The 21,990-nt window shown below is 38.7% G+C and overlaps 2 protein-coding genes across 3 annotated transcripts; both read right to left on the reverse strand.

Moving 5' to 3' along the window:
• Positions 1 to 5: 5 nt before the first annotated feature.
• On the reverse strand, positions 6 to 21,911 carry LOC145469628 (DNA primase small subunit-like). Its single transcript, XM_081453386.1, has 13 exons — positions 18,305 to 21,911; positions 18,052 to 18,209; positions 14,302 to 14,408; positions 13,926 to 13,999; positions 13,182 to 13,318; positions 12,655 to 12,713; positions 11,906 to 12,015; positions 11,110 to 11,204; positions 10,545 to 10,662; positions 9,347 to 9,416; positions 1,550 to 1,626; positions 1,300 to 1,407; positions 6 to 1,108 (listed from the first exon to the last, which is right to left on the reverse strand). Exons 1-13 carry the CDS (start codon positions 18,441 to 18,443, stop codon positions 1,089 to 1,091), a joined length of 1,272 nt encoding a protein of 423 aa, XP_081309512.1. The 5' UTR covers positions 18,444 to 21,911; the 3' UTR covers positions 6 to 1,088.
• LOC145469629 (uncharacterized) lies at positions 1,633 to 9,150 on the reverse strand. 2 transcript variants are annotated; one of them, XR_014042347.1, is made up of 3 exons: positions 8,713 to 9,150; positions 6,199 to 7,359; positions 1,633 to 5,648 (listed from the first exon to the last, which is right to left on the reverse strand). XR_014042347.1 is itself a non-coding variant. In XM_081453387.1 (2 exons), the coding sequence occupies exons 1-2, from the start codon at positions 9,031 to 9,033 to the stop codon at positions 6,484 to 6,486; spliced, it is 1,197 nt and encodes a 398-aa protein (XP_081309513.1). In that variant the 5' UTR covers positions 9,034 to 9,150; the 3' UTR covers positions 1,633 to 6,483. The 2 variants fall into 2 exon arrangements, 1 of the variants encoding a protein (XP_081309513.1); XM_081453387.1 differs by having other exon boundaries at positions 1,633 to 7,359.
• Positions 21,912 to 21,990: the final 79 nt, after the last annotated feature.

Here is a 21,990-nt window from a genome sequence, read left to right on the forward strand (position 1 = left end):
TCTCCTTCCACAGTTTACTAAAATATCGGTACGAGAGTTAGGCAATGTTATAATTAACATTGTAGCATAATCACCATAGTAGCGCCCCTTTACTTTATTTTAAGTTGAATTAAACAAGACACTAAAAACGAAAATGCAGCTGATATTTGTCTCACTCGCTATATAAATATAAAGAGACACTGAGTGAAATATAACAACAGTTTAAACACGTAAGAGTCCATGTAAGTGACAAAACTTGTCATGTCCTATCATTCTAAAGGTCAATATGGAGCTTAAGCAATTACAACGGGTACGCCAAGGACATCGACGCCTATTAAAAATGAACTTTTATCTTAATTTCGAATTTCACAATTATCTAGACCTCTTCAGGACGCCGGTCGGTCTAAAGACCTCCTCAGTGGAACTAAATATGTAATACCAGTGATCAATTCCAAAACGAAATACGACAAATTAGCTGATGTGGCTTACGTTCTCCAAAAGACGCGGAACTTGGTCATTTCACGTTGCTGATAAATTTCTACAGTAGACGGCTACCAAATGCACAGAGATTTATAACGCACGTGTAAAGTCATTGTTCTGCTCATTAAACTTGTTTCGTGACGTTCTGATTGCCGTTGCCGTAGTGGTTTGCCTAAGCTCCCTATTATGTACAGCAATGCAGTAATTCTATATCAAGGGCGATTTGTAATAAAGTTTTTTAAAGTTTCGCTCCATACTAATGTGAAATATAAAGGGTAAATAGCTAACAATCAGTCGCGATCGATAGAACGCAAGAGCAAGCGGAAAAGAACTTTTAATGTGCTTATGAACTGTGAGAACAAATCCAAAAAGAACGTTTGATCGGACTGGAGTGTAACAAATGCCTCTTGTAGTCAAGATGCAAACTCCAAATAAGCTCTAGCTACATTACAAAACAATAAAGAAATGTGAAAACTGTTATTTATTTACACAAAAGGTTTTATGACAGAATTGTTCGTTTTACTGTCCTAAGCTGCTCAGAATTCTTGCCAATTTCAGGAATTTTCCGTCATAAAAAATGGTGTTGAACATTTCTACATCCGCATTCATTTTTTTGCCTCCATTTTTCTTTACCATTCTCCTTTCTTTTCTGAAAAAAAATAAAGATAAAATAAAGAAAAAACATGTTTCAAAGTGACTGAAAATATAAAGGAAAAAAGACTGGGACCTTAGGGGCGAGTAAAACCTTGCTTCTCATGGAAAAGATGTCCGCGTGATGTCTTTCCAGTGCGTGGCAATCTCTAAGTGACAGAGTAGTAAGGAAATCCACAGTACTCTCACCTTCAGTTTCCCTGAAACTCTTTCGTCTGTTGTCATTTTCACCTTCAAGACCTTTCAAAAACTGTACAAAGACTCCAATAGGCTTCACTAAGGAGGTTTTCCTGAAAGCTAGAAATTAATATTTAAGCATTATCAGCATTTCTGCATAGATCAGCTGATAGATCAGTTTATTTTTACAACATGGTATAGTGTTAATAGCAAGTTATCAACGCAAAGATTACAGGATTTGCGAATGCCTTCTTTCATGTACCTGGAATCTTTTTCTTCTCTTCTTCAATCATGTCTTGGGAATTCTTTTCATGTTTATCAATCTCATCACAAAGTTGACTGCAAGTAAAATTCCCAAAACTGAAATAACACAGTTATCATGATGGTAAAAATACTACTGGTTGATGCAGAAGGTGCCTTGACAAATATCAATTCATATTAATATATATTCACTACCATGGAAAATATCACTGGATGATACTCGATCGCTTGGCCAATAAATTTCATATTCGTATGTACAGATTTACTATCATGAGCATGAGTTCAAAAAGTCAGAACTGAAAAGATATGTTCACTGATGGACGGAAAACGTAAAATAGTGGTTTGGTTTTATTAAAAAAGCAGTAAATACGTGTACTGAAACCATAGAAGGGATAGGCTGTTATGAAAGGGTATGCGTGCACCAGCTCCATGGCTGTGATGTAAAATGAAAACGTCTAGCAGACTGTCCGAGTGGCCATATACAGTAAACACAGTCCCCATTTGGGCAGCCTTAATCACGTTACCAATTTTTTTTAAAGATGAGTCATTTTAAGGTAAATTTGGGAGATCTATCCAAAGCAAGCTCAAAAACGTCAGGAATGCCGCAAAAAGTTGGAGTTTAGGTTTTTATGTTAAAAGAGGGATTTAAGGGGCTGGAAACTAATACACTTTTTTTCTATTTTACGTAAGGTAGTTTGACAGTTTTTATCGAGGATTGTTTCCATCGAGCTAGTTTTTGGGCGAATTTTGAGGCTTTTTGTGATTTAATCGTTTGAACAGGGAGATTTAAAATGGCGACTCTTCAAGATGATGCTGTACTACATTTCGACTATCAAAACAAAGTTGAAATTCAGTTTATCGAAGGAGAAGACTTTCCTCTTGCCAGTATAACCAAGCATTGAGCCTCTGATGTCTAAGGAGTTTTACTTCAAATCAAGCTCCGAGGATTCCATCGAAGAGTCGGAAGAGGAAGATCACACTGACAACAAAGTGAAATTGGATGAAGAAGACTGGTCTAGAGAAATCGGAAGCAGAGCAGACACTAATTTTAATGAAGAACCTGGAATAAATGTCAGCACAAGAAACCTGAAATCGTGTTTGCATTTTTTTTAACTGTTCTTCACACAAGAAGTATGACAGTTGTGATAAGTTACTACAGATGGTGAATTTTAAGCTCGGTAATGAAATGTGAAGGTGAATTAATCCGCATGACACGAGCGTGGGACAAAGAAATATTCTGAGTCCCCGACAGGAATCGAACCCATGACCTCCCGAACACCGGGCGGGCGCTCTATCCACTGAGCAACGAGAACTCATGGGGAGCAAGGTTGCAAGGTTACCTTGCTCCCCATGAGTTCTCGTAGCTCAGTGGATAGAGCGCCCGCCCGGTGTTCGGGCGGTCATGGGTTCGATTCCTGTCGGGGACTCAGAATATTTCTTTGTCCCACGCTCGTGTCATGCGGATTAATTCACCTTCACAGTATGACAGTTGTTAGTCAGACTACTTTTAGTGCAGAACAGGAGAGGGCCAGCAGAAAGTTCTGCATGGAATCCAGTCACAGAAAGTGAAATGAACGCCTGGATTAGTCTGTACCTAAACGTGGGGTTGGTTACTAAACCTAACCATAATTCTTACTGGAGTACTGATCCTGTCCTACGTTCTCCTATCTTGCCATCTTTGAAGTCGCAGACTCGATTCCTTTAAATTTAGCTGTACCTGCACTTTGCTGACAACACCCGCGCTCTCCCACGTGACTGCGCAGACTACAATAAACTGTACAAAATGCAGCCTTTCCTAGATTGGTGTTTTCTATGATGCCAAACCAACCGGTAAGAGACCAGTGGGAATACCCGAAGAAAATAAAACGGCATTTTCCGATTAAACCGGGCCAACTAAGAGGAATGGCTCTTACCATTTTTTATTCCTTTTCCGAATTCCTTACATAAGTGAAGAGAAGTAGAGCAATGAAGCGGTTTGTCAAAATGAAACGGCAAATTCCGGTCAGAATATTCCAACCAGAATAAGTGGACCACCCCCAGAGGAAGGAAGGAACCAAAACGGACCTTTCCATTTGACTTCTGTCCGAAATTTCTGGAATCTTTGGCACAATGGAAAGCACCCTGGGTCATAGCAAGATTTCAGGAAGTGTGCAGCCATGAGCGGCAGTTTGCCATAGATGAGACTTTAATTGAGTTCAAAGGCAAAGTGCACTTCAGACAGTTTATCCCTATAAAGCCAGGAAGATTTGGAATAAAGGCTTTCACACAGGCAGAATCCACCAGTGGCTATGTGTTGAACAGCAAGATATAATTACATGACCACGACGTCATGACGATCACGGTGTCTGGATATCTGATCTCAATTAGCATAGACTTTTACGATTTTAATTCCACGTTTTCTCCTTAGTTTTAGTTTCAATTGAAAAAACATTATTTGACCACATTCCCAAATACCTCGACGTTCGTCACACTACGCGTCGCATTTTCAACTCTCTTCTTGGTGTTTGGAAATGCCGTCAAACACGGTCTTTCGTGTTTGATATATTATTTTAAACTCTATCTTTGTGTCTGGGAAAATTGCTGAAAACTTATTGTATTTTGTGCAAGGCTGCTGCCTAACGGGTGCCGGGGCGCCTGAGTTGAGGCGCCCAAGTTACGAGTGCGGGTGACTTAATTTTTTGTTCAAGAGCCCGAGCAGGCGCAAAAAACATGCAGTTTTCACTCCTATCTATGTCTCGATGACTTCAATCCTTTGTAACAAGGAATTGCAAGTAATTTCTGGTTGTCACTTTGTTCCAGGGGGATAATTAACATAGGAAGTCTGCCAACCACTTTGTACACTTTTCCGGTAAATTTGAGGTTTTCACTGGCGCTCATTCTGACCGGCCTAGATGTCAGATCAGTCACACAATAACTTTAACTGAAAGCAAGTTACTACGGTCTTTGTTTTTCTTTTATCACGAGAAATATGGGCCAAAACACGGCAACAAAGTTTCTTTCGCTCGCAAAACAGACAAAGGGTCCTTTCCATTCGACCAAACATTCCGAAATTTTTGAAACGGGGACAAATGGCACAGAAATTTCTAGGGAAAAGTTCCAGAAAATCCGTAAATTCACACCGGAATTTTTGGTCGAATGGCAATCGCCCGAAAACAGCCATATTTAATGACAAGGCAATAATCCAGTCGCAAAATAACTGTTTTGACAAGAAATATTTTTGGAAATCGAGAATGATGCTGTTGACATCATATTTGCAACTTTTCATTATGGAACTAAAAATAAGAAATTATGTAATTATTCAGTTTCTGTTATAATTTATAATACCCAAAGGAAAGCATATTTCAGTACGGCTAAATTTAAACCCCAAAATGCCTCTTACATTTGTACTTGTTTTCATTTGCACCTTGCATTTCATGATTTCTACAATGCATTTGTTTCATTCAAAGAGAATGGCAAAAGTAAAGAACAAAAGCAACAAAATTGAGTAGGTGAAGGAAATATCCAGGGGGTTTCATTAGCCAATTTTTTTAAAGGGAAAGCATGAAACTATACTAGAAATTCCAGGGGGGGGGGGGGAGGTGTAACCCAAATACATGTGACCACCCTAAGGAGATATCAATATTTTCCGGAACTACAAATTATAAAAAAAGCTGTAGTGCTTGCACGTATACAGCAATTAATCAGTTTTATTTATTTTGTTTAAATTGCAACATAAATATCCTTCCTCAGTTATGATCTGATTACTTCGATTAACGCTTGAGTCCAAAAATTTCTGTCTCAAGAAAAATATCAACAGAGTGAAGGGCGGGGGGGAGGGGGGCCTCCTGGGCCCCTCCCCTAAATTTTGCAAGTTTCTCCTGCCACTTGGTACACAGTTGATTCCACTTCTCTTGGCAAAGATGTTGGTCCTCGTCGCGAGTGGCTGCACTCCACTACAGGCAATTCATGAAAGAAGAAATCCAAGGAACAAAGTCTGCGCACTCTTTCTTTTTTGAAGCAGCGACCAGTTCTTTCCTCACTGATTTTGCTAAGTGCCAAGGATCAAACTGGTTCTTTATGTTGGGCTTGTCTTTTCTCGTCATGGCTCCAACTTGGATTTGCTATAGATATACATATGGAATTGAATGAGACATTTCTGAAATGTCAAAAACTACACTCTTTGAACAACATGAGGCATTGCCAGACATCCTTTGAATTAGATGTAGTCTCGCTTTGGCCACAGCAGACTTGCAGTGTACAATGCAAGCCTTCTATAAATTCAAAAGCCAAGTAAATAAGATGGTAAACAACATGGACGTAAAAGAGGAACACCTCCTAAAAAAAAAAATTCATGAAAAAAAATTATATTAGGTGCCCTTTGTTAAGACATTATGAATGGCTCTTTTCAGAGCCAACACAAAAACAAAAGTCTTGGTCGTTGTTCCCTTTGATTCGTGTCCTTGTTTTGTAGATGGTAAACTGGGAAAGGAATAAATCCTTATTGTGGATTTCCACAATACACATTTAAACGACTTGTAGCTAACAGAAAACCCTAGGTCACTCATATCATTTCAGTCTAAGTCCTTTTTGGGAAGGCAAACGTCAAAGAAAGTAGCTTACAAGCTTTGAAACTTAAAAAACAAAGAAGAGGGGCTCTATTGACTGTCCTACCTCTCTGTTGCCAAATATCGATAGCCTGGCCATCCCTCTAAATTCTCCAGACATTGTTTCAGTCCCTCCTCCTCCATGAAATTGAGAATCCCACCACTGCAAACAAGATTTCCAGTAGCAATTCTCATAGTGAAGGGTGTGAAAACCAGTTTTCTGTGTGACCACCTTTGCATGAGCTTGTGACACAGATAAGGCTTCAAGGATGCAAATTTGATTTGCAAACAACAATTCTCTTTGCACAGTTCTTCTTCCTCCTGTAGCCAGTTAGCTTCAGACTTCTCATACTTAAAAAACAAGATTTTCATCATCAGAATCAATCTCTTCGTCTCCAGGTACCCAGTCCTCATCAGAGTCATAATCAATACCTGCCTCCTTAATTTCAGCCTCCCACTTGTCACTAGAACTATCAATGTTTTGTCTGGCCTCATCCTTAACATCATGATCTGTCGTGCATTTAGGCTGTGTAGGCTGAGGTTCCAGTTTCTTTTTACAATAGGAGTGATCCTGGTCGACTAACTTTTGCTTCATACATGGCGTCATTATGGTGTCAAATGTTGGAGAACACTCACTCAAAGGATCAGTCTGCATTCCAACATCTACAGACTGTACATGCATCTTCCCCATGTTTGTTACAATTTCAATGATGTGGACGGGACCGCTAAAAACATTGTTTATGGTAGCAATGTTCCCTGCATTTTCAGATGTAATAGCACTTGCAGATTTCTGTTCTCGAATTTGGACAGGTTTGCACGTTTCTACCTCTTCAAATGTACTCATGTCTTCAACCAGCATGCAATCCAGTACGCTTTTGGCCATATGGGTTGGGCTGCCAATAACGTAGTTCACTGTACCAGTAATTTCCACACCCTGTTCAGAAGTAACAACACTGGCAGATCTTGGTACTGGAATTTGTAAAGGGGTGTGCGCTTTTACTGCTCGATATGATATCACATCCCTGACCACCATGTCGTCTATAGGACCACCGCTAAGAACTTGGTTTTCTGTACTAGTAACTTCCATCGACTGCTCAAACGTCTCAGCACTAGCATATTTATTTACTACATTTTGGACAGGTTTGCTAGAGTCCTCTCCTTTACCATCTTCGAAAATTTCTTGACACTCCGTAGATGTATGTTTTGTTTCCAACAACAAGTTAACAACCTGAAAAGGTCAGACAATTTATGAACCTAATAAATTCATAATCGTAACCTCATGGGAAAGCCGCCATTTTGTTTTTTGTTTGAATGCTTACATACTCACAAGTCTGCATTTTTGCTTGTAAAATCTGGCTACTTTTTGTTCATGCTCATATTTGTTTGCCTTTCTTTACACTTATGGATTAAATGTGATGGAGAAAAAATAAAGATCAGTACATAGGAGTTAACAATATTGTTACTTCCCTTAGTCTTTTAAGTACTTTTTGATATTCAGTTCAAGGTTAGTTACCCATACCTTCTTCAGATTTAAAAGAGTAAATAGTTTCAAGTTTAGCTGTTCTAACTATTTGTATCTAATGTCTGAATGTTTGGTTAATATTTACCCTCTTATTAAGTTACTGTATTTATTGGCTTATAGGGCGCAGCATTTTGTACAGTCAAAATCTGTTCCAAACTTGAGGTGCATCTTATAACGAAGTATGTTTTGTTTGTTCATGCCATGAATAAAATTTTGCCAAATTTCACTGATGATTATGCCTGTCAAACATCCACTAACATGCCATTTGCTAACATCCACATCATCTACATACACTGTAATCAGAGTTTTTTTCCACACAAAACAGAAAAATTGTTCTACATAAGCGATAAAGTAGCTGCCTCCCAAACCCACAAGCAAAAATTTGGAAGAAATTGGTTATTTTGAAGTAGTTTTTGGCCTAAATCAGCGACAGAAACACACAATTTTGTTCTATGACAAATTTTTAACCTCCAGGCCTTGGTTGTTTGAAGGCTGGATAATGCTATCCACCAGATAATTTTGCTATCCAGTGGATAAGTGTTAACAAAACAAACCACGCTATCGGCTGGATAGTGATTTAGCCAGGGTATAGCATTATCTACCTTTTGAGCAACCCAGGCCAGGTGTTCCATCCATATTTTGGCGAATAGCCTGGAAACTAGTTTTTCATCGTCCTATGTAATGCCTGGTTACTAAGTTACGGATGTTCCAAGAACGCAACGACGAATTCTTCACACAAAATTCTACGGAAAACCTGTGTTAATACTCATCAACAAATACTAAAAATAGGTCAAGCATATGTCAAAGTTGGCGGGCATTAAGTTCAATAAGTTTATTCTATTTTCAGTTTGAAAACTTGATACACTTATGTCTGCAAGTTAACGGAGCGTCTTATAACCAAGTGCGCCTTATACTCGAAAAAATTCTCGTTATTATTTTACCGATTAGTTTACTGAGGAACTTCAATTTCTTGCGCAGAAATAGCATTTACTAAATAAAGTTAATGACAGTTCCGCCCGACAAAAATAGTTTTAAAAACTGAAAAGTTTCATAGCTTACCTCTTTTCGTTCCTCTGCCTTAACAAGGGGCTTCCGTTGAAAAATTGTCGGAAAAGCATCTTTCTTCAATGACCTCCTTCTTGTGTTCCCACCCAAAAGTTCAAATCGATATTCAGTTTTGAAACAGTCGTCTGTGAAATGCTCGTTGCATACGTAAAGATTTTCGAGTTTTTTTGGCATTAATCTCTCATCCCGCCGTAGCTGTTCGAGCCACTTCTCTGCCAATTTTACGTTCTTTGCAGGCAAATTATGGAAAGTAACTCCTCTTTCCCTATCCTTTTCGGATCTGTTTTTACAGCCCGGGGCCGAACACGACGGCATCTTTTAGATAAGAGAAAGTTCTTCGAATTCACCTTGTAGGTAGCTTGCTACGCATTACGTTTCGCACCATATTTGGACGGAATGACGCCACTGACATGCGGCCTGGCCTTCAAGGTATGCGGCTCCCGATCTCGATTTTTGGACTTCTTTGGAGACGGATTTCATTAGGATCGCGTGCACTTCAGAAGCTAAAACAATGGTGAGAAAGTCAGCTCAGTGTGAACTTTTTATTGCTGATAAAAATATACACGGTTTTTGGAGTCGCGCTAAGGGAACCTTGCCACTGAGTAGGAAAATAATTTCTGGAACATACCTTACAGTTGGAACAGTGAATGGATCAAAGGTGTCTACATCATTCATGCTGATTGGTACACAAACCCGACCTGTGAATATAAAACTATAGATAAGTGAATGAAAGAAGAAGAGAAAAATAATAATAATTAAAAAAGCAATGAAAGAATAATGAAACTATCAATGTTAAGCCCCAGGGGGAAGTGGGGGCAGGGGAAATTGACTAGGCATGCTTTGTGATTAGGGACTTAGGTGCTGCCCCAGGGTCAGAAATTTGACATGGCTGTTATGTCCATTTCCATAAGTCTTTCTTGTACCCTTTGATCTTGTGTGTTTTTCAATTCCGAAAAAAAGGGGGGGTTTTTTATATTAGCCTCTGTCCCTTCCCAAAAGTAATATCTTCATTTCTAAAGCCTCCCCCCCCCCTAAAAAAGTACTGTGCTGTAGGAGGTGGAGGGAAATGGCATAACATCCCTGACGTTGTAATCTGCTGTTAAACGGGAGAGGAGGTAGACCCAGGGGAATGAGGGGAATTTCACAACTTCAAGGAAGCCAGGGTCAGATACCTCGATGCCCCCCTAACAGTAGTGCCCTGGGGCTTAACATTGATAGTTTTTTTTTCCCAACAGTAGAGTATGTACTTGCCTGAAAAAAAAAAATTTGCATTCTTTTGGAATTTCTCATTTTTTAGGTAGTCCATATGAGTAGTCCATTAATTTTTTTGTAGTCCATTTAGCAGTCCATTTAGGTAGTCTATTTTTGTAGTCCATCAGTGGTAGTCCATGGACTGGGGTCAACAAAATGCATCGACCCCACCTGGCCAGCAGACCAACTGACTACATGGGCATGAAAGCTTGAAGATGACAGAGGCTTTTCTTGACTTTAGGTTTGATTAACAAATTATGAGACACTAGAATATTTTTTGTGAAAACAATAATTTTTTTTGTTGAAGTGTAGTAATAAGGATAATTATTATCCTTATTACTACACTTCAACAAAAAAAAATATAATCTAGGGTAGTGGATGCCAGTTTTGTGCATTGGGGGTGATGAAACAGGCTAAAATAATAATACATTAAAAAAGCCAATTCAAACAGCTTTACTACTGTTCTGTGGACTGAGGTTGGATATTATCAGCTTTATATTGGCCTCTGACAGATAAACATCCTCCCATCTGTTATTTAAGAGTGTACTGTGAACTGTAGCATGGAAAAAACTGACCTGTTTTGGGATGAACACAGAATGGACTTTTGAGTAAGTGATTAAGTCCTTTGGTGACATTGACATCAAGACGAGGGAAACAGTACTGAAACATGATCTCATCTTTTGTTTCAGGTCTCTGAAGAAAATGAATAAAATTCCCTCAGGATATAACACATCTGGCTCACCTGCTTTGAATTCACAAAAGACTGTATTGAACTCCAAGAGATAGTATTAGTTTGTGCCAAAACTTTTGAAAACAAAACTAGTAGATGGCTACTGAAATTTGATTCTTGTGAAAATCTGTCAAAACTATTGAAAACACACATGACCAAATTTTGATGGTGAAGCAGATGGCAAAGTCTGGCTCCTGACAATCTTCAGCAAAGCAAGCTGTATGGTGAATCACGGCTATCGTACCAGGGAAAGTGATAAGGTATCTTTTTCCTAACGCATGGATTACATTTTGAACTTCAAAGAAGATTTTCGTAAAAACATATTAGAATACAAAAATATTAAAACTTTCTGTCAATGATTGCAACACTAGAAAGTATGGATTTCAGTTCCAGCATTAGCATTTATCCACCTGACTATTGTCCAGTTTAGCCTCAAGCTCATCCCATCTTTCTCTTGAGCTCTTCTTTGTTTTGGACCATGATGAGTTCAGCTCATTTCTTGCGGCTTTCCCATGTTAAGGAATCATTTACAAATCAAAATAATCTAAAAATTATAATGACAAGCCCTAACCTGAAAATCACCACCTTGTAACTAAAACTCCTTCCAGTAAGATGCATCCTGAGTAGGGCTTATTTAGTTTTTGATCTCCAAGAGAGCCAAGAAAATTCTGATTATTAAACCCCCTGCTCTCCTGGTACTGTTGGGGCTTAAAAATTATAAACAAAAAATAAATAAAATGTTTGCATCTTGATGGACTCTTTTAGACTAAAAAAATGTCTTTTGAAAACGTCAAGTAGTTTTGCTATTCCTATATGTAAAGTAATGGATCAGCTTTAATAATCAATGAACCATGCCAAGAAACCCTGTTAATTGTGAACCTACAGTAGTTAACCAAAAAATATGACCACAAGTGCAAAAGAACAACAATCTGGCATCTTGCAACTGACAGCCTGAAGAAGAACAGTATAAACTATTGGAAGCGTCCCTTTTACATGACATTTTTAACCTCAAAAAGTTACCTGGAGACAAAATTTCTGTTCTTATTTATTTGCATATCTCACAATAAGAGGTAAATGTTTCAGACAAACTATTGCTGGTGTTTTCTATTATTAGTTGCTACAATACCATAAAATCTTGTTTGAGTAAGCTGAATGGAAGAGGTTTGTATCGAGGAGGTAACATAAATGCATTTTGTTAAAGGATACTATCAGGAATAAGAGCAAGCATTCCATCCCATCTTTCTTTGCAGGACAAAATGTCCTGTTTCTCAATTACGAGGTCCACAAAGTGGGCTTTGAGAATTTCTAATGATTTTCTGGAAAACAAATGAGATGCTAATTGTCATCAGAAATTAAGTTACATAACCTAAAAGTCTCATAAAGGGTGACAGAGTGGTTAGGCAGGTTGCAAAGAAAAACAGTTTTTTAGACTGCCTTCCGGGAAAAGGTAACTATGATGGACTAGCCTGAAAGTCAAAGCCTTCTCACTAGTTTCCCCTAAATTTTTAGCACAAGCTAAGGATGATCAATTAAGTTACAATTTAATTGAAATGCTGAGTTCAACACAATCACTTACAGTACTTCTATAATATTTGAATTTTCCTCAAGACATTTCCCCAAAAAACTTCACTTGCAAACAAAGCAAGCCTAAGAAAGAATCTAGTAGTCTGCCTCAAAAATGCACCTGACTTGGGCTACTTGGCATGCCGTGCTGAGAGCTTTACAATTTATTATAGTATGCTAAAGGGGCAATATCAGGTTCAAGCGAGTCAACTCAGCTGGTTCTTTGCAAAGTCATGGTGGAGGAGGGGTACTTGATCGGGCATGTGTTGCCTGGGTCTTCAAATTTACATACTGTTTTACAATGTACTTGAACACCACCTCACAGGTAGTAGTACATGTAACTTTAAAAATGGGAATTTAAACTAAATAAAGGTTATTGTCGTTACTATTACCTGATATATGGATGGTACGATGAACGCAGATTCACTTTCTTGATTTGATTTTCTCCACCCTAAATTGAGAAGAACAAATGCATTACATGGTTTACAGTGACTTCAGACCCTGTTACATGAGTATCACGACTATTTAAGGACTTTTCAGGGACAATCCAACAATATTCTAGGACTTGTCTTCTTAGGATTACAGAGTTTTAAAATTTGTCTAGCCAAGGGGGGGGGGGGGGGGTCATTAAAAAGGAAAATAAATAAATAAACAAATAAAATAAAAATGACTATTGAAGGTGGAATTACATCACCAAGTACTTAAAGAATAATCAGTCAAGACAGGTGTCATCAAAATCGACTTTTTGAGACTAAACACTTGTGTTTCTCTCGACTCATATGCATCTCTAAATTGTACTTATCCTACTTGTTCCCCGCAAGCATTCATTGACTTGTCTCCTCAATAGGAAGAAAAATCTGGACAAATTTAATGACACTTGGTAAAGGGTCAGATAAGAAAGATTAAGTCATATTAATACCTTAATTACACTGAGATACTCTGCAACAGCTGAACGAGCATTCTGGGAAAGTTTTCTAGCAGTCTCATCACACACCCAGCAATGGACACCACGGCGACCACTGTACACCCAAAGTCTGTGTTTGAAACCAAAATCCCCTACAAGGCAAAATAATGGAAACTTTAACTATACTTAAACTGTAGTTCTGTTTTGAATATCATAAAGCTAAAAGCAACTTCTGGTCTATCACAGCAAACACAATGCAATGAAGTAGTCAGGACACAACTAACTGCCTTAAATGGCTTCAGTGGATAAAGAGTTTTGAAATTAATACTGCAAGTCATTTACAGAACACACTATTCTTTACAAACATGTTGAATTAATTGCCACACAGTGGATAGTACACAAAGGATGGCAACCTTCTTCTTAAATGAACCCATGACAACGAAGAGGGAAAACAACCATTCATTCTATATTAGTAACAAATCTGAAAACTACCATAGTTGGGGGAAAGTTGTAAGATTTATTTGGAAACTTTGTTAATTGTTTAATTGCCTAGTTGCAATCTTAACTCTTGAACCAATATCGACAGTTTCTATTTAACAATTGTTGATGATGATGACAAAGTCAAAGATGATGATGATGATGATGATGATGAAAATGATGATGAAGAACCTAGAAGAAACCTTAAAGAGCCCCACACTTGTGACATGCTGAACAATTCACCTCTTAAAAAAAAAAGTGTTTCTGTAATCTTGAACTTACTTTCAAGAGCTGAGTCTACTATCTTCATAGCTACAACCATAAACAACCAGCACTTCCTGCAAATATCTGCACCCCTTTGTAAATCAGAAAAAATGTTAATCAATGAATCAATCAATCGCCCACCTAACTACTACATGTAAGTGGCACCAACTGCTAATCAGGCAAATCCAATGTAAACAAAGATTCCTTTATTGCCTTTTAACTTTCATACAGTTCTGAGAGTTTGGTCATGCAGGAAGACAATGTCCTCTATTGACAATTTTCCTATCTTAATTAAATATTATGTTTACCTTTAAGCTCACAAGTGTATTGACAATGCAAGGAGAGATTACAGTTTGATCAAGTTTGACAATCAAGGCTCAAGAAGATAACTCACTTGCAGCATGTCCTCACTTCATCATAATCTGTCATGTCAATATCAAATACCAGTTCCTTTTCTTCAGCCTGAAAGGCTCCAGGTTTAATCATCTTGTGATCTTTTGGCTGGAAGGAAGGACAAAAAGGAAAAATGATTGTCAGTAGTAAAGGGAGTGCTATTAGCTTTTTATATAATAAAATGTATTATTCTCACATTTTATTGGTCCTTACTTAAAACTGGAGGATAGATGCATAGCTATAGATGACACCTGATGCCTGTCCATTAACATTTTTTGCCTCTTTATTATATAAAACACATAGCATTCCATGTTGTCATGTGTCTGTTCAGTCATTGATCACAGAAGACATCAAAATACGGTAAGAACATCAGTGATGGCAAAATGAAATCTATTTGTTGAGTGAGGGTTGACGAGGGTGGCAGGTGTAAGGCTGACTAAAAAAAAAAACATTAGAAGATGAACCAATAATTTTTTTATACCTAGTATTTAAATTAAGTGTAGTCGTTTGTTTTATTATGTTCATATTCTTTCCATAATTTTGTAGTTTTTCTTTGTTGACCACTTTTATCACGAACCCCTGGCTCGGGAAAATAAGCTACCACTCCCTGTGTCACGACTTTAAATAAATTATTATTATTACTATTAAGTACTAATGAAAAGCAGCAATATTAACCCCTGAGGAAAAAAAATCAAAGTGTTCACATCTCCTTCATGAAAAAGCCATTTTTCTTTCAAACCTCCTTAAAGAAAAATGATGCCAATTGCACAGGAAAAAGTTCGCAGGAAAAGTCTGCATACTGTACGAGCCAAGTGACCCATCAGACTGGTGCTTATCTCCCATCTCCCATTTCTATGTAGCATGAAGCAAATAGGAGTACGGTCGAACTCCCTTAGGGACAGAGAAAAGTGGCCAGACATTGTAGAGAGGTGGCCATTATGGGGAGATAGAGGTGTAAATAATATACAGATTTAGGCCAGCCTAAAAGCGTAGCTCCTGGGCCAGGTCATTCAGAGCCCAATTAAGCTAACCCAGGAAAAGGTAGAATTTTGATTTCATGCAACTTTGCGGTGAGGTTTTCTGTATATTGTTTGGCCTTCTGTTTTGAGTTTTAGTAATCACCATATACACAAAACAAAGCAGCAAAAAGCATTTGTATAGAAGAAAAAGTTATAATTCGGTTAACTTTTAATCCTGGGTTAGCGTTAACTGGCTTCTGAACAATCCTGCCCTGTTTTCAACAAGTTAACCTGATGTGACCCTGTGATCCAATCGAAAACCAGCACTTGGTGAGTGGTCAACTTCAAAAAAAAAAACACGTGACCTTGATGACCTGTAAACTTGAGACCGCGATATGGTCACATGATACTGGTCAGCGGATGCCTTGTTTTGACAGGTGTTAATTGATCATAATATGGTTGTCCAATATCAAAGAAGTACACGGTAAACCAAGGCAGCATGTCTGTCAACCTATTATTTGGAGTATGGCCACCATGTTGTGCGACTCCGTCGTCGTCGCCGTTGTGTGTACACGCCCACGAGCAATACCGCTAGCCATGATAACCAAGGGAAAATCAACTCATGGGTTTCCTTTTCTTTCCTATATGAGCATGGGGCTCTGTTTGGCAGCCCTTTGGGTCGCCAGAGCTCTGCTATGACACTTTTTTTCAGGGGTGCAACATTTTTTTTCAAAAAATGCTTATTTTAGCATATATAATTATTAAATCAAAGTGTATCACTAAAACAGAAATTTAACAGAAACAGAGACCAATGACGTGCGGTATGGATCAAGTTTGGTGACCTTTTACAATAAAAAAGTGGCGTTTTGTGTGGACTGTTTGTTAGTAGTTGATTACTGGCCATTTTTGAAAGGTTATTTTGGCAGTTGGGACAAGTTATTGTGGCTGTTGCCATTGTGAAGAGGTGGTTGTTGTAGAGAGGTTAAAATAAGAGTGAATGTATGGACTGTCCACCGGGACCGAAAAAAGTGGCCATTAGTAGAGGTTTAATTGTATTTCAACTCCTTCCTGGATGGGATGCTAGTCCATAACAGGGTTACCCCCAGCAGTAAATTTGCCACTACCCATTTATACACCTGGGTGGAGAGAGGCACTGTGAGAGTAAACAAATATCACAGGAGAACACACCACACTATCCTTGGCCAGGGTTCAAAGCCCAACCCCTTGATCTGGAGTCCAACCCACTAATCACAAGGCTACAGTACCTCCCACAAAAAATGATGATGCCAATCCGCTGTAAGAAAAAAATGGTGACTGGTACATTTACCCATAATTACTTAGTGCATGGAAACTTAAACAACACTCATAAAAACTTACAGAAATGTTCTAAAACCTTCAAACCTAACGTACACAATATCGATAGCACAGGGACAAATACTGCAAAAATCTGGCTTTCCTTGTACTTTATGGGCTGTATTAGGCTTGCATGGTATTGTGGTAAAATGTACAGCTGCCATCTTTTTTCCTATGGAGGATTGAGTAAGCCCCCCAAATATTACTTTTGTAGCCCCTTTGATCCATTGACTCCCATGCTGCCCATAACCGGCTGTGACGAGCCTTGGCCTTTGTTCCACTTCTGACGTCATCACCTTTCGCCAAACTTGGCATCATTTATGCTCAACTTTTGCAGGAGGAAAAGATCTTTCCAATGATACCCAGATCAGGGTGATTGGCTCAATGGAGCCTGAAATATTCACAAAAATGCTCAGAAAGTTGAGTGAGAAACTCAGAGCAAAATTTCCTGCGACTACCCGTGCTCCTTCATGGTAAAAATTGCCCGTCTCGATGATGCTTTCTCAGAATCTTTTTAACTGGAAGCAAGCCTAGTAGAGGGTCAATCACTGCAGCAAAAAGAAAAGAAAAGGAGAAAAAGGAAAGGCAAAAAAAAAGAAATAAAAAAATTCGAAAAGCCTAAAGACATATCTCAAAATTTTGATTTCTGCGCGTGCCCGAGCAAAAATGTCGTAAAACATGATGCTACTGGAAAGAAAGGCATGCTGTCATGTTGCAAATGCCTTTTGAGTAGATTGCAGTTAATTTGGCCCATATCCAGCCTGAAAATCTCCCAAATGTCCAAAACATGCGTTTTTGGCAAAAAGCTACGGGAGTCAATGGGTTAAGAAATATTGTCATTAGACGGGGGATATATAGAAAAAGGACGGAGGTGCTCATTGGAAATTTTGAAAAGAACCCCTGTGATATTTGTTTTGGCTCAAAACCCTGAGAGGTATCACAAAAGTTCCCACTGTGCACCTTTTGACGCTGAACGCCCTAAGGGGTACCAAAACCGCTATTTAACCCCTAAAAGGTACGACAAGCACCCTTGTCCTTTTTATATGGGAGTCTTCCCTCCTCCCCCCCCCCCCCCCCCCCGCCAAAAGGAGATATAGGATATGGATCTACAATGGAATGGCTCTCCTCCTCCTCCGATGCTGGCTTGTAACTCACTTGGACAAAAGACTGACGTGAAATCCAGACAAGAGGGTGGTGCAAACAACTAACACAAGAGCCTGTTCGCAGGTTAATGGGGGCAAATAGGGATATGCTGGGGAATATAGGAGGACTGCACTGAAGTCTTGTTTTACCCTGGACTAGGGGTGAACTCGAAAGTTTGTTTTGAGTTTGTTTGTATCACATTTATAGAGTTTCTGACCCTATTCATTAGCTTGTTAAAAACTGACTGATGTAACATAACAGAGTGAAGAAAATGCAGAGAATACACTGGAGGGTACCTTATGCGTGAATACAGCTCCGATGTCAATTTTGTACGGGTTTCGTTTCAATATTTCCTTCTCCAGTTCTTGCTGATCCGCAAACGATTGATACCGCAAGTAAACATCGTCTTTCAGCGTGAAAGAGAATTCTCGGTGGACAAAATATGTCTTGGGTACTAAGGAATCAACACGGCATAACATAAGCTTATGAGACTTTTAAATCTATCTCGAATTTTTAATCTATCTCTGATAAATCCATAGATATCCTTACCTCCTCCATACGACAGCCACTGGACGAAATATTTGTAGGGAAATAACCTTTTATAGTACTGATTCAGAAGTTCAGGGAGATCTGATTGACTAAACTGGGAAGATTTCTGACTGTTCTGAGAACCTTCTGTATCCGCCATTTTGACTTCTTCGCGCCTCTTTCGCGCCAAAATCACACTTTTATTGACAACCGCTGACTGGTGATCGCCTACTGGAACATTTTCTGCCCCGGGAGACCCCCGGAAGGGTGCCGTTTCCGGCTCCGGAAGTCTTCCTTTGCTTTGTCGAGCACGACTCTTTTTGCTGCTTTACTGTCCATAATAAATTATCCTGTGCACAAGTTTTTTGGGGGTTAACTGCCCAATTGACCACATCCCTCAAATATAACACAGATTACACGCAATCTCCCTCTCGCGCCAGAGGTGTAGCTGCAGTAGTGAATTCATGTTCAGGAGGTAATTGTACTATGGCCAATGTCATGCGAAGAACGCCCAGCACTTGTCCGCCATCTTGAAAAATATTCGGATCTCACAGATCGGAAAGAAATGCAATCGTTTTCAATTCCATTACTCATTTGCTGTATTAACTCTCTCAAGGTATGCCTCCTGTACTGAATTAAGACCTCGCGAGGGGGCAAAGACGGAATGTTTCTATGTTGTGGGCTCCTTTCCCGAACAGCGGCTGGTAATCGAGCCTAGCGGCTGCCCTTCCGCGTGATACCTTTGAGCGTGATGCCTTTTTGCGTGATGCGTTTTCGCGTGATGCCCTTCAGCGTGATGCCTTTTCGCATGATCTCTTTAAGCGTGATGCCTTTTCGCGTGATGCCCTTCAGCGTGATGCCTTTTCGCATGATCTCTTTAAGCGTGATACCTTTTTGAGTGATGCCTTTCAGCGTATTGCCTTTTAGCGTGATGCTTTTTAGCATGAAGCCCTTTTAGCGTGATGCCTGTTTGCGTAATGACTATTTATAGAATCGGCTAGTTGGATTGATGCATGTACAATTTGGATGATTTGATATCGATTACTGAGTATTGAATTTTGTCAGAGATATACCTCCATACTGTTCAGCATGACCTCGAAAATTCTAGGATCTTATCTGCGGGTTTTACTGTAGTAGCCCATCAGGCCTGCACTTATCTCCCGTTTCTGTAACTTGAAGCCACTAGCACTAGGAGCAATTCTATCCCCCCCACCCCCTTGGATGAGATGCTAGTCCATCTTAATGTTACCGCCATCATTAAATTTGCCAGTATCCATTTATACACCTGGTTGGGTGGAGACAGGCACTGTGAGAGAAAAGTCTCCTGCCCAAGAACACAACACAATGTTCCCAACCAGGGTTCAAACCCCTTGAGAGGGGGTACTCCCTATAATGGCCTATAGCAGGAGGCTCCACCCAAAAGGGGAAAAGTTTTTAGGCTTATAAGGTATACAAGTATATAATATGGGCAGGGATTTCACAAGTTGAGGTATATGAAAGGGTAGGGAAATCTGTCATTTAGTTACTTAAAGGATCTTTAATTAAAATATTTCAAACAGACTTACCTAGTTTACGGCTGTGTCATTTCATTTACTGGGAACTACCTGAACATAACCAGAAGACTTCCTTTTTAGGCAATTTTATTCATAACTTGAGCCAGTTATAATGTATGTACAAGGGGTAGCTTTTTCAATTAAAGGTATACGAAAGGACTACCTTTCTGTCAAAATGGTATACAAAAGGTAAGGGGTTGGACCTCAGGGTAGTGCCTCCCCATATAGACCTTGTAGAGTTGGGCTGCTCTATCCGGGGGCAAGTACACAAACCAGGAGGCCACCATGCCTCCCATAACCTCTATCAATCAAATTGCAATTTTAAAACTTTAAAACGATGCCAGTATGACATTGAAAAATCACTTTGTATTGTTTATGTTAATTTTGAAATCAAAATAAATAAAAAACACAATGACATTAAACTCCACTCAGTTATTCTGATATTCTTTTATTTTGTGCATTTCCCGTTGGAATGCTCAACACATTTTTCTTGAACATTTTAAGGAGATTTTAAAAAATTGCTCCCTGTGCTTTGTTAAGTTACACAATCATATATTTGACAAGCACTGTCACTTACAAAGTGAGAAGCATGCAGATGAGCAGAAATACTTCTCTATATCATAGTTCTCTTGAGTTTACTGTTCCTGAGCTTACTAACTCAACAATGTAGTCTTGCGCTAACAAGAATTTCATTAAAAAAGATAGAAAATGTGCATTCATACAGAAAACTAGAGGACTTCAGAAAAATAAATTTTAGTCTACATGAATGAGACTGTCTTGAAGTTTTTAGCCGCGTTATACGCAATACCACGTATTAAGCAGCCACAGATCTATTGTCTGTGATGTACAGAATTCTGTAAATTTGATAGCTAGATGTGACAACAATGTTTCAAAGCACTGCATCAGATCAATTTAATTTTGTGAAAATAATAAACAAGATACTCCATGTATATGTATGTTATGGTGGTCACTGGTTGAAAACCACTAACCAGGACCAGTGGAAATACATTATTACGATGGTAATACAAACATGGGTAACACACGTGAGCAACTTAGTTATATCATCCACAATACAGTCTATCTACACAAAGATGAATCATATCACTGTTTAGTGATCATACAATTCAAACTGTACTGCTGTTAAATCACATGTTCTATTGTACTTCTTTATGAATGGTCATGAATATGAAATTAGATCATTAGACTTAATAAATACATGTACAAAAAAACGTTACTTCCAAATTGAGTTTTTCTTGCTCCTTCAGTAGACTCAAAAAAAAATTCTCCTGGGAATTGCATACCTGCCAACTCTCATTTGTTACATGAGTCTTCATCTTTAAACTCATGCCATCTCACAGGTAATAATATTGTAAACCAAGTACTCAGTTACTCTTTGAGCAACTCTTTGAACAGTAAGAACATTGGATGCAAAATGTTAACTTTTGCCTGGAGTTCATCATTATTTTCGGCCAGTTTTAAAGATTGGAAATCTTCAGGACATAATTTATCATTAAGACTGGAGAAATCTTTGGATGTACTTGAAAGTCATGAAAATCCCAGGATTTAAACAGCTGACCCATTTGATTCAGGGAAGGTTGGCAGGTATAAAATAAGAAAATTCATTACATTGTAAATTGTATTAAATTATTACCAGGGTGCAACATTCAATTTTTGTAGCGTAAGCACTTGAGGTTTGCTCATGCGTTTTACTCAAAAGTTAGTCTATTTTAATTTGGTAAGAGAGCATGAAGGGTAAGAGAGATAATCCCCTTACAGGCCTTATTGACAAGGTTAACCCTTTTAAGTTATTTTTAGACATAGTGCCCAGTTCTTTTGCAAATAATGTTAATCAGTGAAGGATGAAAATGGACTAATACAGAGCCTGTATGGCTGCTTGAGCTGCGAAATGAGGAAAATTTGTGAAACAGTATTCGGCTATTTCTAGACTTTCATGGGATTTCTGAAATCGGGAGTGATCAAAAAATAACTTGAGGGATTACATGAACCTTCAGTTGAGAATAAGGCCTGTATGGGGAATTAATTCTGTTGTTGTTTATCCTCTCTGATTTTGATCCTTCTTCCTTCTCTACTAATAATTATGCATGCAATGTTTTACTAACTCCTACTTTGTGCTGTGAAAGTGACTTCCCTGGG

Source organism: Orbicella franksi, chromosome 15 (assembly GCF_964199315.1).
Source record: "Orbicella franksi chromosome 15, jaOrbFran1.1, whole genome shotgun sequence".
Classification (NCBI taxonomy): domain Eukaryota; kingdom Metazoa; phylum Cnidaria; class Anthozoa; order Scleractinia; family Merulinidae; genus Orbicella; species Orbicella franksi.

Coding starts and splice junctions, on each gene's coding strand:
- LOC145469629 (XM_081453387.1), bottom strand. CDS start 9,033: ATGCCGTCGTGTTCGGCCCCGGGCTGTAAAAACAGATCCGAAAAGGAT. Junction 7,360..8,712: donor AGGCAGAGGAACGAAAAGAG/GTAAGCTATGAA, acceptor TGACCTTTTCAG/GTTGTTAACTTGTTGTTGGA.
- LOC145469628 (XM_081453386.1), bottom strand. CDS start 18,443: ATGGCGGATACAGAAGGTTCTCAGAACAGTCAGAAATCTTCCCAGTTT. Junction 10,663..11,109: donor CTAAACTGGACAATAGTCAG/GTGGATAAATGC, acceptor CATTTTCTTCAG/AGACCTGAAACAAAAGATGA. Junction 9,417..10,544: donor CTGTGTTCATCCCAAAACAG/GTCAGTTTTTTC, acceptor TTATATTCACAG/GTCGGGTTTGTGTACCAATC.